A 15351-nucleotide genomic window follows, 5' to 3' on the forward strand; every position below is an offset into this window, starting at 1 on the left:
CGATCCCAGGCCGCGCCGTGCAGTGCTGCGCAGCCGCCCGCAGAGCCCGCTGTGCCGCGTCTCGCCGCCGGGAGCCCCGGGTGAGCCGCGGCCACGTGGCTCGCAGGCGGCGGCTGGGCCGGAGCGTCACAGAGCCGGGCGCGCCGAGCTCACAAGCGCCGCCTCGGGCAGCCGGGACCCGGGCCGCCCTCGCCCTGCCGGGGCCGCCGCCGCCTGGGCCGGAGCAGCGGACAGGCCGGGCCATGGAGCTAGGTGGGTGCTTGGCTGGCGGCGCGGCTGCCTCCGGCTCCTGCCCGCGGGACGCTGGGGCGGCCCGGCCCCGCTGCCTGGGGCAGCGGCGGGTGCGGGTGTGTTGGGACGTGCGTGGGGGGGGACACGCGTGGAGTGGGTGCGGGGGTGTTGGGACGTGCGTGGGGGGGTGTTAGGACGCGCGTGGAGTGTGTGTCTGCGTGGGGCCATGCGTGGGGCGTGTTGTGTGGGGACACGCGTGGCAGGGTGTGAGCGTGCATCGGGGGAGGGGGAGCGTGTGGCGACACACAGCACCTTAAACCAGCCTCACCTGCCGGGTGTTTAATAAACAGCTCCGCCCTATAAAGTCGTTCCCACGTTTCTGGCCTGGGTAGGCGCCAGGTATCCCAGCTATTCTGGGCCGGTGCTTGGGCAAGCTACCCTGATGTAAGAGTGCGCCCCCGCAGAGTTGCATTATACAAGGCTGCTGATCCCAGCAGGGCACCAGCCTTCCCCGCCTAAATTGGGACCCTGGACTGAGCTAAGGTAATTGCACCGGCTGGCTGAGGAGTCAGCTAGGGGGTTAGCAGATATCAGACCCGAGAGAGAATCGTTTGCCCTGTTTGTACACCCGATTGCATGTACCAAAAAAGGTGCGCTTCAGGGATTGCGATTCCATCTACATGCATGAGAGAGAGACACTGGTAGATCCCTCCTTGCTCCTTCTCTTGTGGCTTATGCTGTTGCTACAGCCTCTCTGACAGTGTGTGAGGAGCAGAGGGTTAACCTGCCTGGACAAGAGGTCCACAATTCTCATAGAACGTTATATCACGGCCAGTAACGCTGTTTGGAAACTGTTCGGAGGGGACAATGAACCTTCTGTGAGCAGGCAATGTAAACAGAAAAGATTCAAATCCAGTAACAAAAATACACACCAGCATCCTACACGGCAACCCCACCTACTGTGGGAATCCAGTGCCAGCCCCCTTGATCTTTGCGTTGGAGATGTACAGCCCAAAGCTTTAGACCAATGGGGTATGTTGTATTAGGAGGAGAATTTGCAGAGTACAGCATGATCAATGCAGATCAATGATTGTCTTGTGGCAGTGTTTTAGCCACAGGACTTCTAGATGTGACTTTTCCCTGGAAGCAAGGCCTAGCCTTTCCTCAGGGGTGGGCGTGTGTATGGAGGATCCTTGCAGGGGTGTGCTGGAATGCAGCTCACATTTTAGAGCTGTGCAACATTCCACCATGCTGGTACATTGGTCTGAAGGTGCTGCTGATGTGTGACCTTGGGTGAGTGACTTCACCTGTCTGTGCCTCTAGTGAACGTGAGCCTGGCAGTAGTGCTTCCCCCACCTCCATGAGATCCTCTCTTGGAAAGTGCCGTATACACTTAAAGTCTCACAATTCTGTATTTATGTACAACACCAGAGCAGGGCCTGTGCCAAGCAGACACAGAGACTTCAGGAAGCAGGGCCACCAAATTCCTTCCTCTATCCCTCCAGAAGCCCCCGTTATGCACCTTTTGCCACCACAGCAGTGGAGGGGCAGTTTCACAGATTCCTTCCTCCTCTGGGGGTTAGAAATCTTAAGTTCTTTGTCTGTGAGAGAGAAGTGGTGGGGTTGGCAATCTTAGAAACCAGAGCCCTGTTTGTGCTGTGTGGGCAATACTGATCCCGTGGCACGTTTTCTAAGAGGAAGAGTTTGTACTGGTGTCCGGAGCCCACCCCCCGCTGTTGTGTAGTGTGTTCAATGCATGGGTGTTGGTACTCATTGCCTCTAGCCTACCTGCATTTCAGTGCTGTCTAATTTGTAAACTGCTTTGGGATTGTAGGCTCTATAGAAACACAGGCTGATACAACAATCATCAGCTGGAAAGCATCCCTTTCCCTGCAAGCTGTTGTGCATGCGAGTGTAATCCTCTTTCCCTGACGCTCCCAGGCTGCCCTATGCTAATGAAGGAGCTACTGCAGCGTGTGTAAACTGACCGTGTTTTTGTGTGTAATTGGTATGTGCTGGGCTCCTGTTTGGAGTTCAGGACAATCACATCGTCTCTCTAATCCCCAGATCTGGTGGACTTGCTGCATTAAGGGTTAATGCAGGGTTGTTTTCCCCCCTATAAGATGGAAGGTTGAATTTTTTACTTCCTTGCAGCATTTCCGTAACAATCCATTAACATTCCTCAGTGTCAGTTAGTTTAAGTAAACTGTTTGTATTATAGCAGTGTCTCATGCTAGGTGCTGTGTGTATACATAGAAAGAGACAGTGCCCACTCCAAAGAGCTTGCAGTCTAAGGAGATGAAACAGAAGAAGTTCCAAGGAGTTCCACAGGTTGACTGGATGTGTGTTGTGTGAAGAAATACTTCCTTTTATTTGTTTTAAACCTGCTGCCTATTAATTTCATTTGGTGACCCAGAAGAACTAGGGGTCATCAAATTAAATTAATAGGCAGCAGGTTTAAAACAAATAAAAGGAAGTATTTCTTCAGACAACACACAGTCAACCTGTGGAACTCCTTGCCAGAGGATGTTGTGAAGGCCAAGACCATAACAGGGTTCAAAAAAGAACTAGATAAATTCATGGAGGATAGGTCCATCAATGGCTAGTAGCCAGGATGGGCAGGGATAGTATCCCTAGCCTCTCTTTGCCAGAAGCTGGAAATGAGCAACAGGGGATGGATCACTTGGTGGTTACCTGTTCTGTTCATTCCCTCTGGGGCACCTGGCACTGGCTGCTGTCGGAAGACAGGGTACTGTGCTAGATGGACCTTTGGTCTGACCCAGTAGGGCCATTCTTATCTTTAGAAAGATGGGAGAAGGGCTAGTAATACTTCCTCATTTTACAGACTGACTAGCCTAAGGTCAAACAAGGAGGCTGTGGCAGAACATTGAATCCAGCTCTTCTGAGCCCTGGTCTAATTACAAGAGCATCTTTCCTCTCAGATTGAATTGCATTCATTACCATGTCTGTGTGTGCTTCTCTTTAAACAGGACCCTTGAACATCTGTGAGGAAACAACCGTTCTGCATGGCGGATTCCTGCTAGCAACAAAGTTGTATCATCCCAAAGCGTTGTCAGAGTTGGCCAAATCCGACTGGCCCCTGGTTGGGCAGCCTATAACCGATGCCTTGAAGGAAATATGCACCAGCCGTTCCTCTTCCCCACCCCAACCCAATGTGTGGAAGAAGAAAGCGGTTATCATCATCTGGGCCAAAATCCTCCTTCCCTGCCCCTTGTCCTCTGCGGGCTCCACCTCAGTTGACCAACAGTGGAAGGAAGATGTCTTCTTCTCGGTGGGCAGCATGATCCCGCGTATAAACCACACCGTCCTCTTCGAGCTGCTCAAGGCTCTGAATGCGCCACGGCTCTTTGTGCAGCTGCTGCTGGCACTGCCTGCAGCCGTGCGTCAGCGGGAGCTCGAGCTATTTGTCAAGTACGTTGTGAACGAGACGTCCCTGGTGGACGTCGCCTTCTTCCTGGACGTCTGGTGGGAGATAATGAAACACAAGGAGGGTGAGCAAGACAAAATGATCCTGATGTTCAGCACTCTGGCCCATCAGCACCTGTCCGAGTCTCCCGATGAGCCCTGTCAGCCTGCAAAGAGATTCAAGGGTGACCCCTTCTCCCTGCAGAGCCCCCCCATAGCCACTGGCCTGTTGACAGTTCTGATCGATGGGCTAAAGCAGATCTCCGGGAGCATCGTCCTCCCCAAGATGAAGTGCTGTGCTCTGGCCAACCTAGTGGAGCTGCTGTCGGTCTTCACAGTGATAGAGCATGAGTCCAGCTCGCTGCCCGTCAAAGCATATCTAGACAAGATTGCATCCGTCGTCACCATCTGGAACGATGACAGCGAGAACCGGTACAACAGAAGGGGTCTGGAGGAGAAAGTGAAGGAGGCCGAGAGGAGCGTGAGCTTGCTGTCCGTAGTCAAGCTGTCCAGCGAAGAGCTGTTTGTTGGCTTGAACTTCCTCCGTAGCTTGCTCCAGAGCTGGGGGGAGGAGCTGCAGTGCATGCTGAACAACCACAAAGAGATCTGCTACGAAAGCTACCGACTCCTTGACAGCCTCACGGCCTTCGGGAAGAACCTGATCTCCTATGCCAAGTCCGGAGACCTGAGTGAGGACGAGAAGGAAATGGTGTCAGAATTGGGACAGATCATTGTGGACTTCCTCAAGAAGATCAATCCAAAGCTGAAAGGCAGGAATTCAGACAGCAGTGTCATGGCTTTGGTTGCCATGGCAATTATCGAGCAGAGGATGGACCGGCACACAGAAATGTGCTCCATTTTTGCTTCTGAGAAGGCCTGGGCTTTTTCTAAGGACTGGGTCACCTGTCTTGTTAAAAACAGAGCTCTCTTCCAGAAACCAGAGCTGGTCTTGAAATTGCTGGAGACCACCGTGACTTTTAGCCTGTCTGCCGATAACAGAGAGAGCAGGGAGCTGCAGAGCCAAGTGGTCAAAACTATTCTGGAGTGTTACACTGAGCTTCCACTACCTGACAAGAACAAGGTGATCTCGGCTGTCCTGGCTTCTTGGGGTGGGCAGGGCTTATCCTTGAACTTGAAGACTTTCATGGAAGGGTTTCAAGAGGAGCTGAACTTGGCTTTCAACCAGATCACGCAGAGTGCATCAGATCAAGGTCTCACCAAGGCTGTCGCCTCTGTGGCGAGGCTGGCTCTGCTCCACCCAGAGGCAACGGTGAAGAAGGTCTGCAACCTTGCTGTCGTCAACCTGGGAACACACCAGTTCCTAGCACAGATTCTGTGCTCCTTTCCAGCACTGAGCTTCCAAGAGGCACGAGACGACCCAAACCGGTCGGGCAGCCTGCTAGAGAGATGTCTAAAGGAGACTGTTTGGGGGAGACTCTCCTCCGCTAAGGAAAAGGAGCAGTTTCTAGAGTTCTTGACCTTTCTCATGCAGCCAAGTTCAGGTCATCCACTCCTCTCCCCTGCAGAGGTGACCAAAGCCTTTGTCCTTCCCCATTTGAAATCAGACTTTGCTCACATCGAGCTGAGCTTGCAGATCCTCAGTAAGGTTCTGGAAGTCCAGCCTGGTCCAGAGGAACAGTGGCTCAAGTCCTGCTACCCCTTCCCGCTTCTTCTGGGCCTCTGCAAGCTCCTGGATGGTTACACAAAGTACTGGCACCGGTTCAGGGACCAGCACTGCCCTTCGCTGGAGACCAAAGACCTGATTGCCACCACTCTCTCTCAGCTCTGCGAGGTGTTGGGGCAGAAAGCTGCCCCCGCCCCAGAAGTGTGGATCCAGTCGCTGGCCTGGCTGCGCCGGAAGGTCGAGCTGCTGGACTGGACCGTTGGTCTCCGGCTGAAGAAGCTTTTCGGGGACCACTTTAAGAACGAAGTCCCAGCTACCCTGTTTGAAATTTGCAAGCTCTCAGAGGATGAGTGGACGTCCCGCCCCGTCCCGGCCTATGGGGCAGGCAGCGGGCTCCTGGCCTGGATGGAGTGCTGCTGCATCTCCACGGCGCTGAGGGAGCAAATGCTCTCTCTCCTCACCGTTGATGTGGACAACCCAGAAGAAGTCAACTTGTTCAGCAAAGGGTTCCTGGTGGCCCTGATACAGGTCCTTCCGTGGTGCAGCCACAGCGAATGGAAGAGACTCACACAGGTGATTGAAAGCCTGCTACACAGGCAGGTCCTTCACGTACCTTATACTCTGGAGTACGTGCAGTACATGCCGCTGCTCAACTTCAGGCCTTTTGCCCACTATCTCCAGTTCTCTGTGCTCTTCCTGAGAGGATTCCAGCTGTTATGCAGCTCCAGTTGCTCCAGCTGGCTGCCGGCAGAAGCCTGGCAGCACGTGGTGAGACTCTACAGCAGCAGCCTCACCGACCTGCTAGGCTCTGTCAAGAGGGATTCCCTCTCTCACTGGCACTCTGCCGACGACAAGAACCCCACGCAGGAAGTGTCCTTCATCTACATCCAGGTGTTCTGCCATGTGCTGCATGTCGTGGCCATGCTGCCGGATGACTGCTCCGGTGAGCCGCTCCTGGTCCTGGCCTTGGAGATCCTCTCGCAGTATGAAACGCTCAGTGCCTCCGACAAGTCCCTGAGCAGCGCGCTCAGGAAAGCCAACGAGAAGCACTTCCTGGAGTCCATCACCGACAATGTCAGCAACAAGGAGCTCCGGGCCACGCTACTGCAGAAGCTGAGCAAGCTGTGAGCCATCCCAGGTGGCAAGCAGGTCACAGATTACACCTGGAGCAAAACGGTGTGTCTCGGCTCCACGGATCATCAAAGCTCAGAGGCATGACAGAATGAGACACACCAGTGTTGAACGGAGCCTAAACCCTACAAAGATGAGGAGAAGTTAATTGGAGATTTGTAAGATCTATAATAAACCTTTTCTTTTGGACTTGGTTTCGTAGCTGTATTTTTTAATGTGCCTGAGAGTGTCATGGTGCATTTAGAAATTGATGTCTGCATCCTCTCTGAAACCTGCCAGCTAAAGTAGCCTCCATTTTAGTTGCTCTTGACTTGCTCTTCAGCTATTGCACCCGCAACTCCAATCTGCCTTAATGTCTTGTTACTGTGTTTGCTGTTAAGGAGTTTCGCACCAGGCCTACAGCCCTGTAACTCTAATCCAGAGAAGCTCAGCCTCCATTGGCTATTCAGTAACTGGGCCCCCTGCTAATACTGTCAGCAAATGGGGCTTAGATCCTCATGGGCAGATTGTGACATCACCATCTGCCTGCTGGGGATAATTAAGTGACACCCCTAAATCTCTAGCAGCTCGGTAATGAATTTGGGTTGCTTCTGGGCTGAGCTGGATTCAAACTGGTAACCCTGACTCCCCCTCAGCCAGCTAGAGCCTCTCTACACAGAAAGTGCACGTTGTACAAGACAGATTCACCATGTAGTGGCTCTGAAAAGAGGTCTTTATTGGTCCCCCCTCCGACAGGCATTGTAGTGAGTAGGCGCAATGTTAGTGCAAATTTTAAAATGCCTCAAGGGCTTTTTTCCTTTCCATTACATAAGGCAAATTATTTGTAACAAAAACAGCATGATAAGAATGCCTGCAACTCTGAGAGCATGTTACAAAGTGGAAACCCACCCATCTGACTGGCCTTTGTAGTTAATAATAATAATAAAAACAAAACACAGTACTAATCTGTCAGTCATTGCAGTGACACATTGTTAGAGCTAAGCTTGGAAAGAGCCAATTCCATTAATCTTCCAGGAACATGTGACTATGTCCAGCGTAAGACCTGATGCCTGAAGGAACTGGGGTTTGGAGAGCTAAGTGCTTTCAAACACAGTCTTCAGCTCTTGTGCAGCGGCTGAATAAAAGCTACAAGGCAGCCTATCCTTTTGTAAACTCCCTGCTCCACAGATAAGTAAGGTCCAGATTTGCCCCTGGTGGAGTTACTCGCTTCTGTGGAGTTATTCTCCAGGGATGAATGCAGCCCGTTGGTGCTAGCACCAAAGGTTACAAAGAGCCAGTGACTATCCTGGTGTTTCTTGTGCATATGGTGATTGTCCATCAGAGGTCTATGCTCAGAGCGGTTGGTGTTTTGCTTCTGCACCTGCTAGGGTCTTTAGTCCACAGAAAGATCTGGTTCTCGGCATTAAGCAAAGTGCTGCAGTCTGGGGCCAGTCTTGCAGGGGGTGTGGTACTAAGCAGGGTCAGGGGAAACAGTCAGTCAGTGCAGCAGATACTGTGGGCCCAAGTCAGCGTTGGTGTAGGACTAGACTAGGGGTGTCAGTCAGTGACCACTGTTTTGGTGTTGCCACCTCCAGCAGCTTGTTGCATTTCACCTATAATTCCTAGCTCCAGTTTCTTCTCTCTGGTTCTTTTCACCAGGGCTGAGTTAGTGGTTATGTAATCCCAGACCTGGGGAAACATGGCACTTAGGTCTGCATGGAGTGTGGCCAAGGGACAAACTCGTGCTTAGCAGCAACTAGAAACTTCCCCAGAGGCAATGGACCAAATTCAGCCATGGCACAAGGGCAGCATAAGGGGAGCAGACTGTTCAGAATATCACCCCCTTTTCTGTTCCCCCAGGGCAAGATTCTGCTCTGAGCTGGAAGGGTGTAAATCAGAATAACTCCGAACCTGAACGAGGTGAACCTGCCCCTCAGTGTGTATGACACCCTGGTTTTCCACAACCACTAAATGCTAAATCACACCAGTGACAGCCCACAGGTTACACACACCACTGAATTTGGCCCAGAGTCTTCTGGGGGCGTTGCACCCACTGCTGCCAGGTCTGGGTCTGTGCCGTAGTCTTTCAATGCCAATGTCACCTATTAAATTGACCAGAATATTTATAACAAACCCTCTTGGCTCCCCTCTCTCCTCTTTAGCATTTCATTGACCAATAGCTAGAGAGTCTGACCACAGCGAGGCTCTTTAGCGCTTCACCTACATAACGCTCCCACTAGCCGGGTTCCCCCCCAGACAGAAGGACACAGGACACTTGAGTGTTACAGAAAGACAGTCCTTCTGTAACAGGCTGGTGCTGCTTCCCTGAACTGCAGCGGAGACAACACAGCTGCTTTAAAGTAAAAGGGCCTCCTAATACTAATGGGCAATGATGTTCCGGTCCCAACCTGGTACCGACAACACTGATTTTAATGGCAAGGCAGCTGGGAGAAGAGCCAGGATGCTGGCTTAGTCTCAAACCTTGTGGTCTGCAGCCTCTGCCGGTAATTATCTATTCTTGTCAGACGGTGAACTGCTGTAGAGTCGGACAGCTTTCTTACAGATCAGCATGAACCAGTAGAGCTGTGGGGCGATGAGAGAGGCGTTGGCCACGTTGCAGTGCATGGGGATGTGGAAAGGCACCATGTAGATGGGGATCCCCGTGTGCCTGGCATAGGCCCTGTACATGAACGGGAAGAGGACAATCCGGCAGAGGAAGAACGTCACCAGGATGAGAATCCCATTCACCTTGTGCAGGAGCGTGTCCTGCATTTTTAGCTGCAAAAGAAACAAGGGGGGGGTAAACGCTGCATATAAAGAGTGAATGTCCATGTCTATGTAACTGATTATTATCCCTGCAGTATTGTAATGCATGGAGATGTACAGGCATGGAGGGAAACAGTCCTTGCTTCAAAGAGGTTACAATCTATGGGCCTGAGTTAGTACACAGAGAAAACAATGGAAAGACTCTCATTGGCTCCAGAGAGCTTTGGATCAAGCCGATGGATGAGACAAAGACAGGATGGCCTGTGAGGGGAGGAAGGTGGTCAGGGTGACTGATGACAAAGAGTTTCCTAAATAAAAAGGATTGGTGAGGAGAGCTGCTGCTCTTTGGCTGGTGACTCGTTAGTGAGGACTTAGTCCATCCATCTTTGACTACAGTATGATGGAAGCAAGTGGGAACTAGGAAGCCAGTGTGGTCTTAAAACCGGGGTTTTCGGATGTGTGGATCCCAAACAGCTGCTGTGGGCATCCTGACCACCTGCGTTTCCCACAATGTTAAATGAAAGAGGGCTCCTAGTTCGATGGAAAGCAGTTCCAGGTGGGTCCCAGGGTGGTAAAGGTTGAGAACCACTGCTGGATTTCCCAGGTAACCTTGCTCTTATTATTAAGGCTTTTTTGATCCCAATATTTAGGAGAGCAACATGGGTAAAACAATACACCCCACCCCATTCTTTTTAAAGATACATATGGGCCAGGCCTACCTGCATCAGGATTTTGCCCAGTGACACGAACGGAGTGCTCAGTTCTGCCACAAAGATGCAACCGACGAAGAAATCTCCAAGCTCTCCTCTGAGGTACTAGAAATAACCAGAGTGATTAGTGCAGGGACCTTCTCCTTCGTGGCCAAGTGGGGCCCAGTCCAACTCCCACTGATGCCAACTGGAGGCTTCCCAGTACTTTCAGTGGTGTTGGCTCATGCCCCTCCTGAATAAAGCTGGAAGGAAGGTAACTTTATGGATTACCATGGGGATTGCAGCTTCTCTATTGGGTCCAGATGGCTCCCCCCAGGAGGTAGACTTGGAAGCAAAGATTTCTAAGCTCGTTGAAGATGATACTAATCGATGGTGACAGATACAGATCCAAGGTACACAGACTGATTGAAGCTTCCACTTGACTAAATTTTATGTTCAGACTAAACTGGTTTCAGTCCTGATAAGTTCAGAATGAGTCTAGGAGCAGAGCTTGGCATGTGCTGCTTGTAGACTCTGGGAAAGGAGGTGGAGGACTTTGGCTGTCCCATCTTTAGAGTCTCACCTACTAGTCAGTCTGTGAAATGTCCTAAATGGGAGAGATGTGGTGTCCCCTGTGTTCCCAGGCATAGGTGCTGGAACTAGGGGTGCAGGGGGTGCTGCAGCACCCCCTGATTGTGGTTTCTATTATATGCAGGGTTTATAGTTTGGGTCAGTGGCTCTCAGAATCCCCACTATACAAACTCTTCCAGCCCCCCTGTTCCCAGGTGGAAGAAGGTGCCCTGGAGCAATGGTTGATGGGGGGAGATCATGGGGCTGCACGGAGGGTTCAAGAGCAGAGTGAAGTGGATGATGAGGTGGAGCTGGGTGTGGGGAGTCCGGCTACTGCAGTGGGGGACAATCAAGGGTGAAATCCAGGGCAAAACTCCCATGGATGTCTTTCGAGCCAGGATTTCACTCCGGTGTTTAGAGACCACCCAGGAGGTAATGGGAATCAACAAAGACCACAACTGAGGGCACTATGTGCCCAGGCGTTGCTCCCAGTCTGGGACCAGGTGAGCGCTTCACTGTCTCTCTCAGTCTTATGTGTGGTTAGACTGGTAATCCCGATTGCTTCCCCTACCTGCGCGACGGGCGTGAGGACAACAAGAATGAAGAGATGGTGCGTCACCATGAGGCGATCCTTCTCCAGGAAGCTCCTCACACTGGCCAGCGAATGCTTCTTCTCCAAGGTGTCTCTGCTTTTGTGCCAGTGGCAGAGGTACATGACACACACGTCATAGATCATGTACGGGACGATGACCCAAACGTACTCTACTGCGAGCCAGTACCTAAGGGGAGGAAGTGATCTCCCATTATCATAGCCTCGTGCACAAGTGGAAGGCTGGAAGATGGAGGAGATCGAGACGCCTGGCTCACCAGCGTGATATCCAGTTTTAGGCTGGTTTATCTCCATTGTCTGCAAGGCCCAAAGGAAAACTTGCCTCTAATAGGCCAACCCCTGCTGCGAGCACCCACTTTACCCAGTTGCTCACATTTCCATGACAGTTTTGTTCGACCTTTACTTCAAAAGCTAGGCTGTGCCTGCAGAACATCCCGTCAGAGGGTTTCACAGCACTTCCCCAAAGGTAGGAAAGTACCACCCTCCTGCTGTACAGACAGAGAAACTGAGGCCTTCAGAGACAAAGCTGCTTACCCAAGTCACTTCAGTGCCATAGCCAGGAACAGAACCCAGAAGTCCTGAGCTCTAACGAGCTGAGAAGCTACCTCAGCATTGCCACAGGTTAGCAGGCAGCTCCAGTGTCCTGCCAGGTTCTGAGTGCTCTGGTCCTGATGCAGCACCTTACAGGATTGAGCTCGTCAGCCCTTGCTTGAAGAGAGAGGCACTTACACTCAGAAGCAGTCTCACAAATTCAGATGGGGCACTAGTAAATGCTCCCTAGTGTGGCTTGTAGAAATGGGCTTGTAACATTGCTGTGCCTTGGTTTCTCAATCAGTAAAATGAGGATAAGAGTGCTTACCTAGTCCCCCTTCATTACTGTTTGGAAAGCACTTTGGGATCCCTGAGTTAATCCCTGGGAGTTACTTTTGAGATCTCTGCCTGCCAGGTCTGAGAGAGCTGCAGAGTATTTTAGTTAGGCAATAAAATCCCCCAGGATGTGTGGTTATTGGGGAAACAGCCACATGTTGCAGCCTGTTCTCATTGTATCGTGGTGTCACAATTGCACAACGTGGAATAACTGTAACCGATGCCTTGCAAAGAACTGCTGGCATGTTACTGGTCGATAACTTCTGTGCAGGACTGTGTTCCGAGGCCTGAACAGCCTCTGGTGTCTGGATGTCTAAAGAAATGTTTTCCTTCCATTCCTATTTCAGAGGAGGAGTGGGACAGGCCAGAAGGGATCATCAGCTCATCTACTTCCTCCTGTGCATCACAGCAGGCCACCAACACTGCCCAGCCCCCCTACAGTAACCCGACAACCAAAATTAGACTAAAGCATTACAGTCCACGGTAACTCTGTATTTGTACAACACTTTGCACTATGCGACCCCAGTCCTGGTCAGGGCTTCTGAGAAGGGCCACAGTACCAGTAATGAAATAATCATTCTTTGCCTATAGATCAGGGGTCTCAAACACGTGGCCCGCGGGCCGCATGTTTATTTTCTGCGACCTGCCAGCTCCCTGTGGCACCCCTGCCCCCCCAGCATTTACCTAGAGCGGCTCCGACCTGGCATGCACCAGAGTCAGGGCAGGCTGCCTGCCCTGCCCCTGCGCCGCTCCGGGAAGCGTCCAGAACCTGGGGGGGCACGGGGGTCTGTATGTTGCCCTGGCTGCTCTTCCAGGTACCTCCCCCGAAGCTCTCATTGGCCGGGAACGGGGAACCGTGGACAATGGGAGCTTCGGGGGAGGTACCTGGAGCAGTAGCCAGGGCAACACACAGACCCCTGTGCCCCCCGCAGGTTCCGGCCACTTCCTAGAGCGGCACGGGAGCAGGGCAGGCAGGCAGGGAGCCTGCCTTGTCCCCGGTGCACACCAGGCTGGACCCGCCCCCTGCCACACCCCTCCTGCAGCCAAACCCCCTGCCCTGAGCCCCCTGCTGCACCCCTCCTGCAGCCAAACCCCCTGCCCTGAGCCCCCTGCTGCACCCCTCCTGCACCCCAACCCTCTGCCCTGAGCCCCCTGCTGCACCCCACCCCACTCCTGCACACAGCCCCCCTGCCCTGAGCCCCCTGCAGCACCCTGCACCCCTCCTGCACCCCCTGGGGGCAGGCAGGGGGCGGAGTTGGGGTGGGGATTTCAGGGAAGGGGTGGGGCAGGGGCGGGCCTCATGGAAGGGGTGGAGTGGTGGCGGGAAAGGCAGTGGTCGGGGTGGGGGTCAGTGGTGCAGCCCTCAGGCCAATGTACTAGGCCTCATGTGGCCCTCGTGGTCATTTGAGTTTGAGATCCCCGGCTTAATATCTGTTGGGAAAATGATGTTGTCCTCATTTTTCCTTTTTGTCCAGCTGAGCAAATTAAAATCTAAAATGCATCGGTGATGGGGGAGATTCCCTTACCCCATTTAGATTTCAAAGAGAATGGTATAACAGTGTCTGAGAGCACTCCAAAAGCCACCGCTTTGCAAAGAATGGCATTACTGGCGCATTTCCTCCAGCAATTGAAATGTGAGGGAAGGAGAACACAGGAAGTTTGTTCCTAGCTACTCTTTACACCCTTCCTCTTTATCATAAAAACCTATTTACGAGCGGCCTGCCCAGCACCCCCTTTAGTGATTCTTGTAAAGCCTTTGCAAAATTGCAGCCTGGCTGTGATTTAGTGAGGTTTAATTACCTGTCATGTACCACATCCTTGCAATTAAGGACAACAATGATCCCAGAAAGAGTAGCCATGGTAGCTTGAACAGAAGACACCACCCTGAAATTGACAAATAAGAAAAAAATCATACCCCTGCTAATCTTGCTATGACTAGAATGAAAGCACCTCAGTGGTTGGAGGGATCACTGACAAAAAGGTGCATATTTACTTGATACCTACTCTACACCCTTCTAGCCTCAAAGGCGATGGCACCTCTCTCCTCCCACACACAGTGTTTGTGTCTGAAACATGCCGATCCTTGTGTGATGTAAACGGACACCGCTCTATTGAAATCAGTGTAGTTGCATCAGTTTATTATCAGCTGAGGATATGGCCTGCAGTTTTTTTCAAGGCCTAGCCCTATTAAACACATTCCCTGGAAATAATAATGCATAGTTCCTAAAATATACATGGTCTTGCCCAGTAGCTGAACTATGTTAAACTGTCCCTTCTCCAAAGAGTTTGCATTCTAAAGGTACAAGTAGGTATGAAACAGCACAACACAGACAAACAAAACAGAGTTGAAACACGCTGTTTGCTTCTGGATGTCTCTTGCATTCATACACAGGGTGTATCTGAGACCCATGCTGGGATGTTTTAGATGCACAGACCGCAAACACGGGGGTTACCAGAAATGTGCCATTCTCTTCTAGATGTACGTAACAGACGCTCTGCACAAGTCAGAAATGATACGCTATTGTGCCGTTCTAGATGGATGTTGCACAGCATCACACGGTCTCACCCACTCAGGAACAAGCTCTTCTGTTCTCGGTGCCCACCGTGTGGACACGCACACTCTGCCTTTGAACTCTGCTCGGTTCTATCCTAGATCTATGGGTATGTCTGTACTTATGGGTAGAGTGGATGCTGCACCGCAGTGAGCACGGGTATAAATAGTGGAAATGGTGAAGCATGGCTTAGGTGAGTAGAGTGCCCTACATGCCTGAACCTGCAGGGTCCATACCTTACCCGGGCTCTCTACACGGCTATGTTTAACAGCGTTGTGTCCCGCTGCCTCCCTGCTGCCAGTGCCTCCCTCGCTGCGGAATGCTCCACCCGCATGAAGCCACACATCGACACGTGCGGATGCAGCCTGCCTCTCACTACAGCAGGCGGTGCCTGGACTCTGCAAGCCACCATCAAGGTAGATCTAGCCTCTCTCACACACGCTGCCCGTGTCAGGCTCATGCCCTTGGGTCCTAGATCAATGTCTCTCACACACGCTGCCCTGTCCTGGAGGCGCCCATCACTGCCCGTGCCAGCAGTACTGTGCTGGATCTCCCACACGCTGCAGCAGGCGCCAGATGTTGGCAGCCAGCTGTGCCGACCTAGCCGGTCGCCTAAGAGACTCCGGGTGACCCCCGCCCCTTCATGCCCCCCGGTACCTGCTGCTGAGGAGGATCCGGTCCTTGAGGCTCCATGCCGGGGCAGCCCAGCCGAGACTCCGAACGGATAGAAAGAAGAGACCCGGGAAAAACACCGAAGCGATCGCCAGCGTTTGCCACATTAGCTCGGCGGAGTCCCCTGCCCTGCTCCGGCTCGCCCCGCTCGCGGCTGGGCGCTGATAGCTGCCGGGCGAAGGGCTCCTGGAGCGCCAGCAGCCGCTGCCCAGCGGGACTCTCGCCGCACCTGGT

General features: G+C 52.5%; 2 protein-coding genes across 2 annotated transcripts; one reads left to right on the forward strand and one right to left on the reverse strand.

Moving 5' to 3' along the window:
* The first annotated feature begins 119 nt into the window (after positions 1–119).
* On the forward strand, positions 120–6601 carry GEMIN4 (gem nuclear organelle associated protein 4). Its single transcript, XM_077836360.1, has 2 exons — positions 120–252; positions 3222–6601. Exons 1-2 carry the CDS (start codon positions 243–245, stop codon positions 6407–6409), a joined length of 3198 nt encoding a protein of 1065 aa, XP_077692486.1. The 5' UTR covers positions 120–242; the 3' UTR covers positions 6410–6601.
* Positions 6602–7022: 421 nt separating this feature from the next.
* Positions 7023–15351, reverse strand: TLCD3A (TLC domain containing 3A). The gene is made up of 5 exons (XM_077836473.1): positions 15103–15351; positions 13694–13777; positions 10988–11195; positions 9877–9972; positions 7023–9169 (listed from the first exon to the last, which is right to left on the reverse strand). Exons 1-5 carry the CDS (start codon positions 15222–15224, stop codon positions 8900–8902), a joined length of 780 nt encoding a protein of 259 aa, XP_077692599.1. The 5' UTR covers positions 15225–15351; the 3' UTR covers positions 7023–8899.

Source organism: Eretmochelys imbricata, chromosome 17, assembly GCF_965152235.1.
Source record: "Eretmochelys imbricata isolate rEreImb1 chromosome 17, rEreImb1.hap1, whole genome shotgun sequence".
Classification (NCBI taxonomy): Eukaryota; Metazoa; Chordata; order Testudines; family Cheloniidae; genus Eretmochelys; species Eretmochelys imbricata.

Excerpts from the sequence above, each read along its gene's own strand:
- TLCD3A (XM_077836473.1), bottom strand. The coding sequence starts at position 15,224 with ATGTGGCAAACGCTGGCGATCGCTTCGGTGTTTTTCCCGGGTCTCTTC. Across the intron at positions 11,196-13,693 it reads AAGGATGTGGTACATGACAG|GTACTGGCTCGCAGTAGAGT; the intron begins GTAATTAAACCT and ends TCCTCCCCTTAG. Across the intron at positions 9,973-10,987 it reads TCCTCACGCCCGTCGCGCAG|TACCTCAGAGGAGAGCTTGG; the intron begins GTAGGGGAAGCA and ends GGTTATTTCTAG.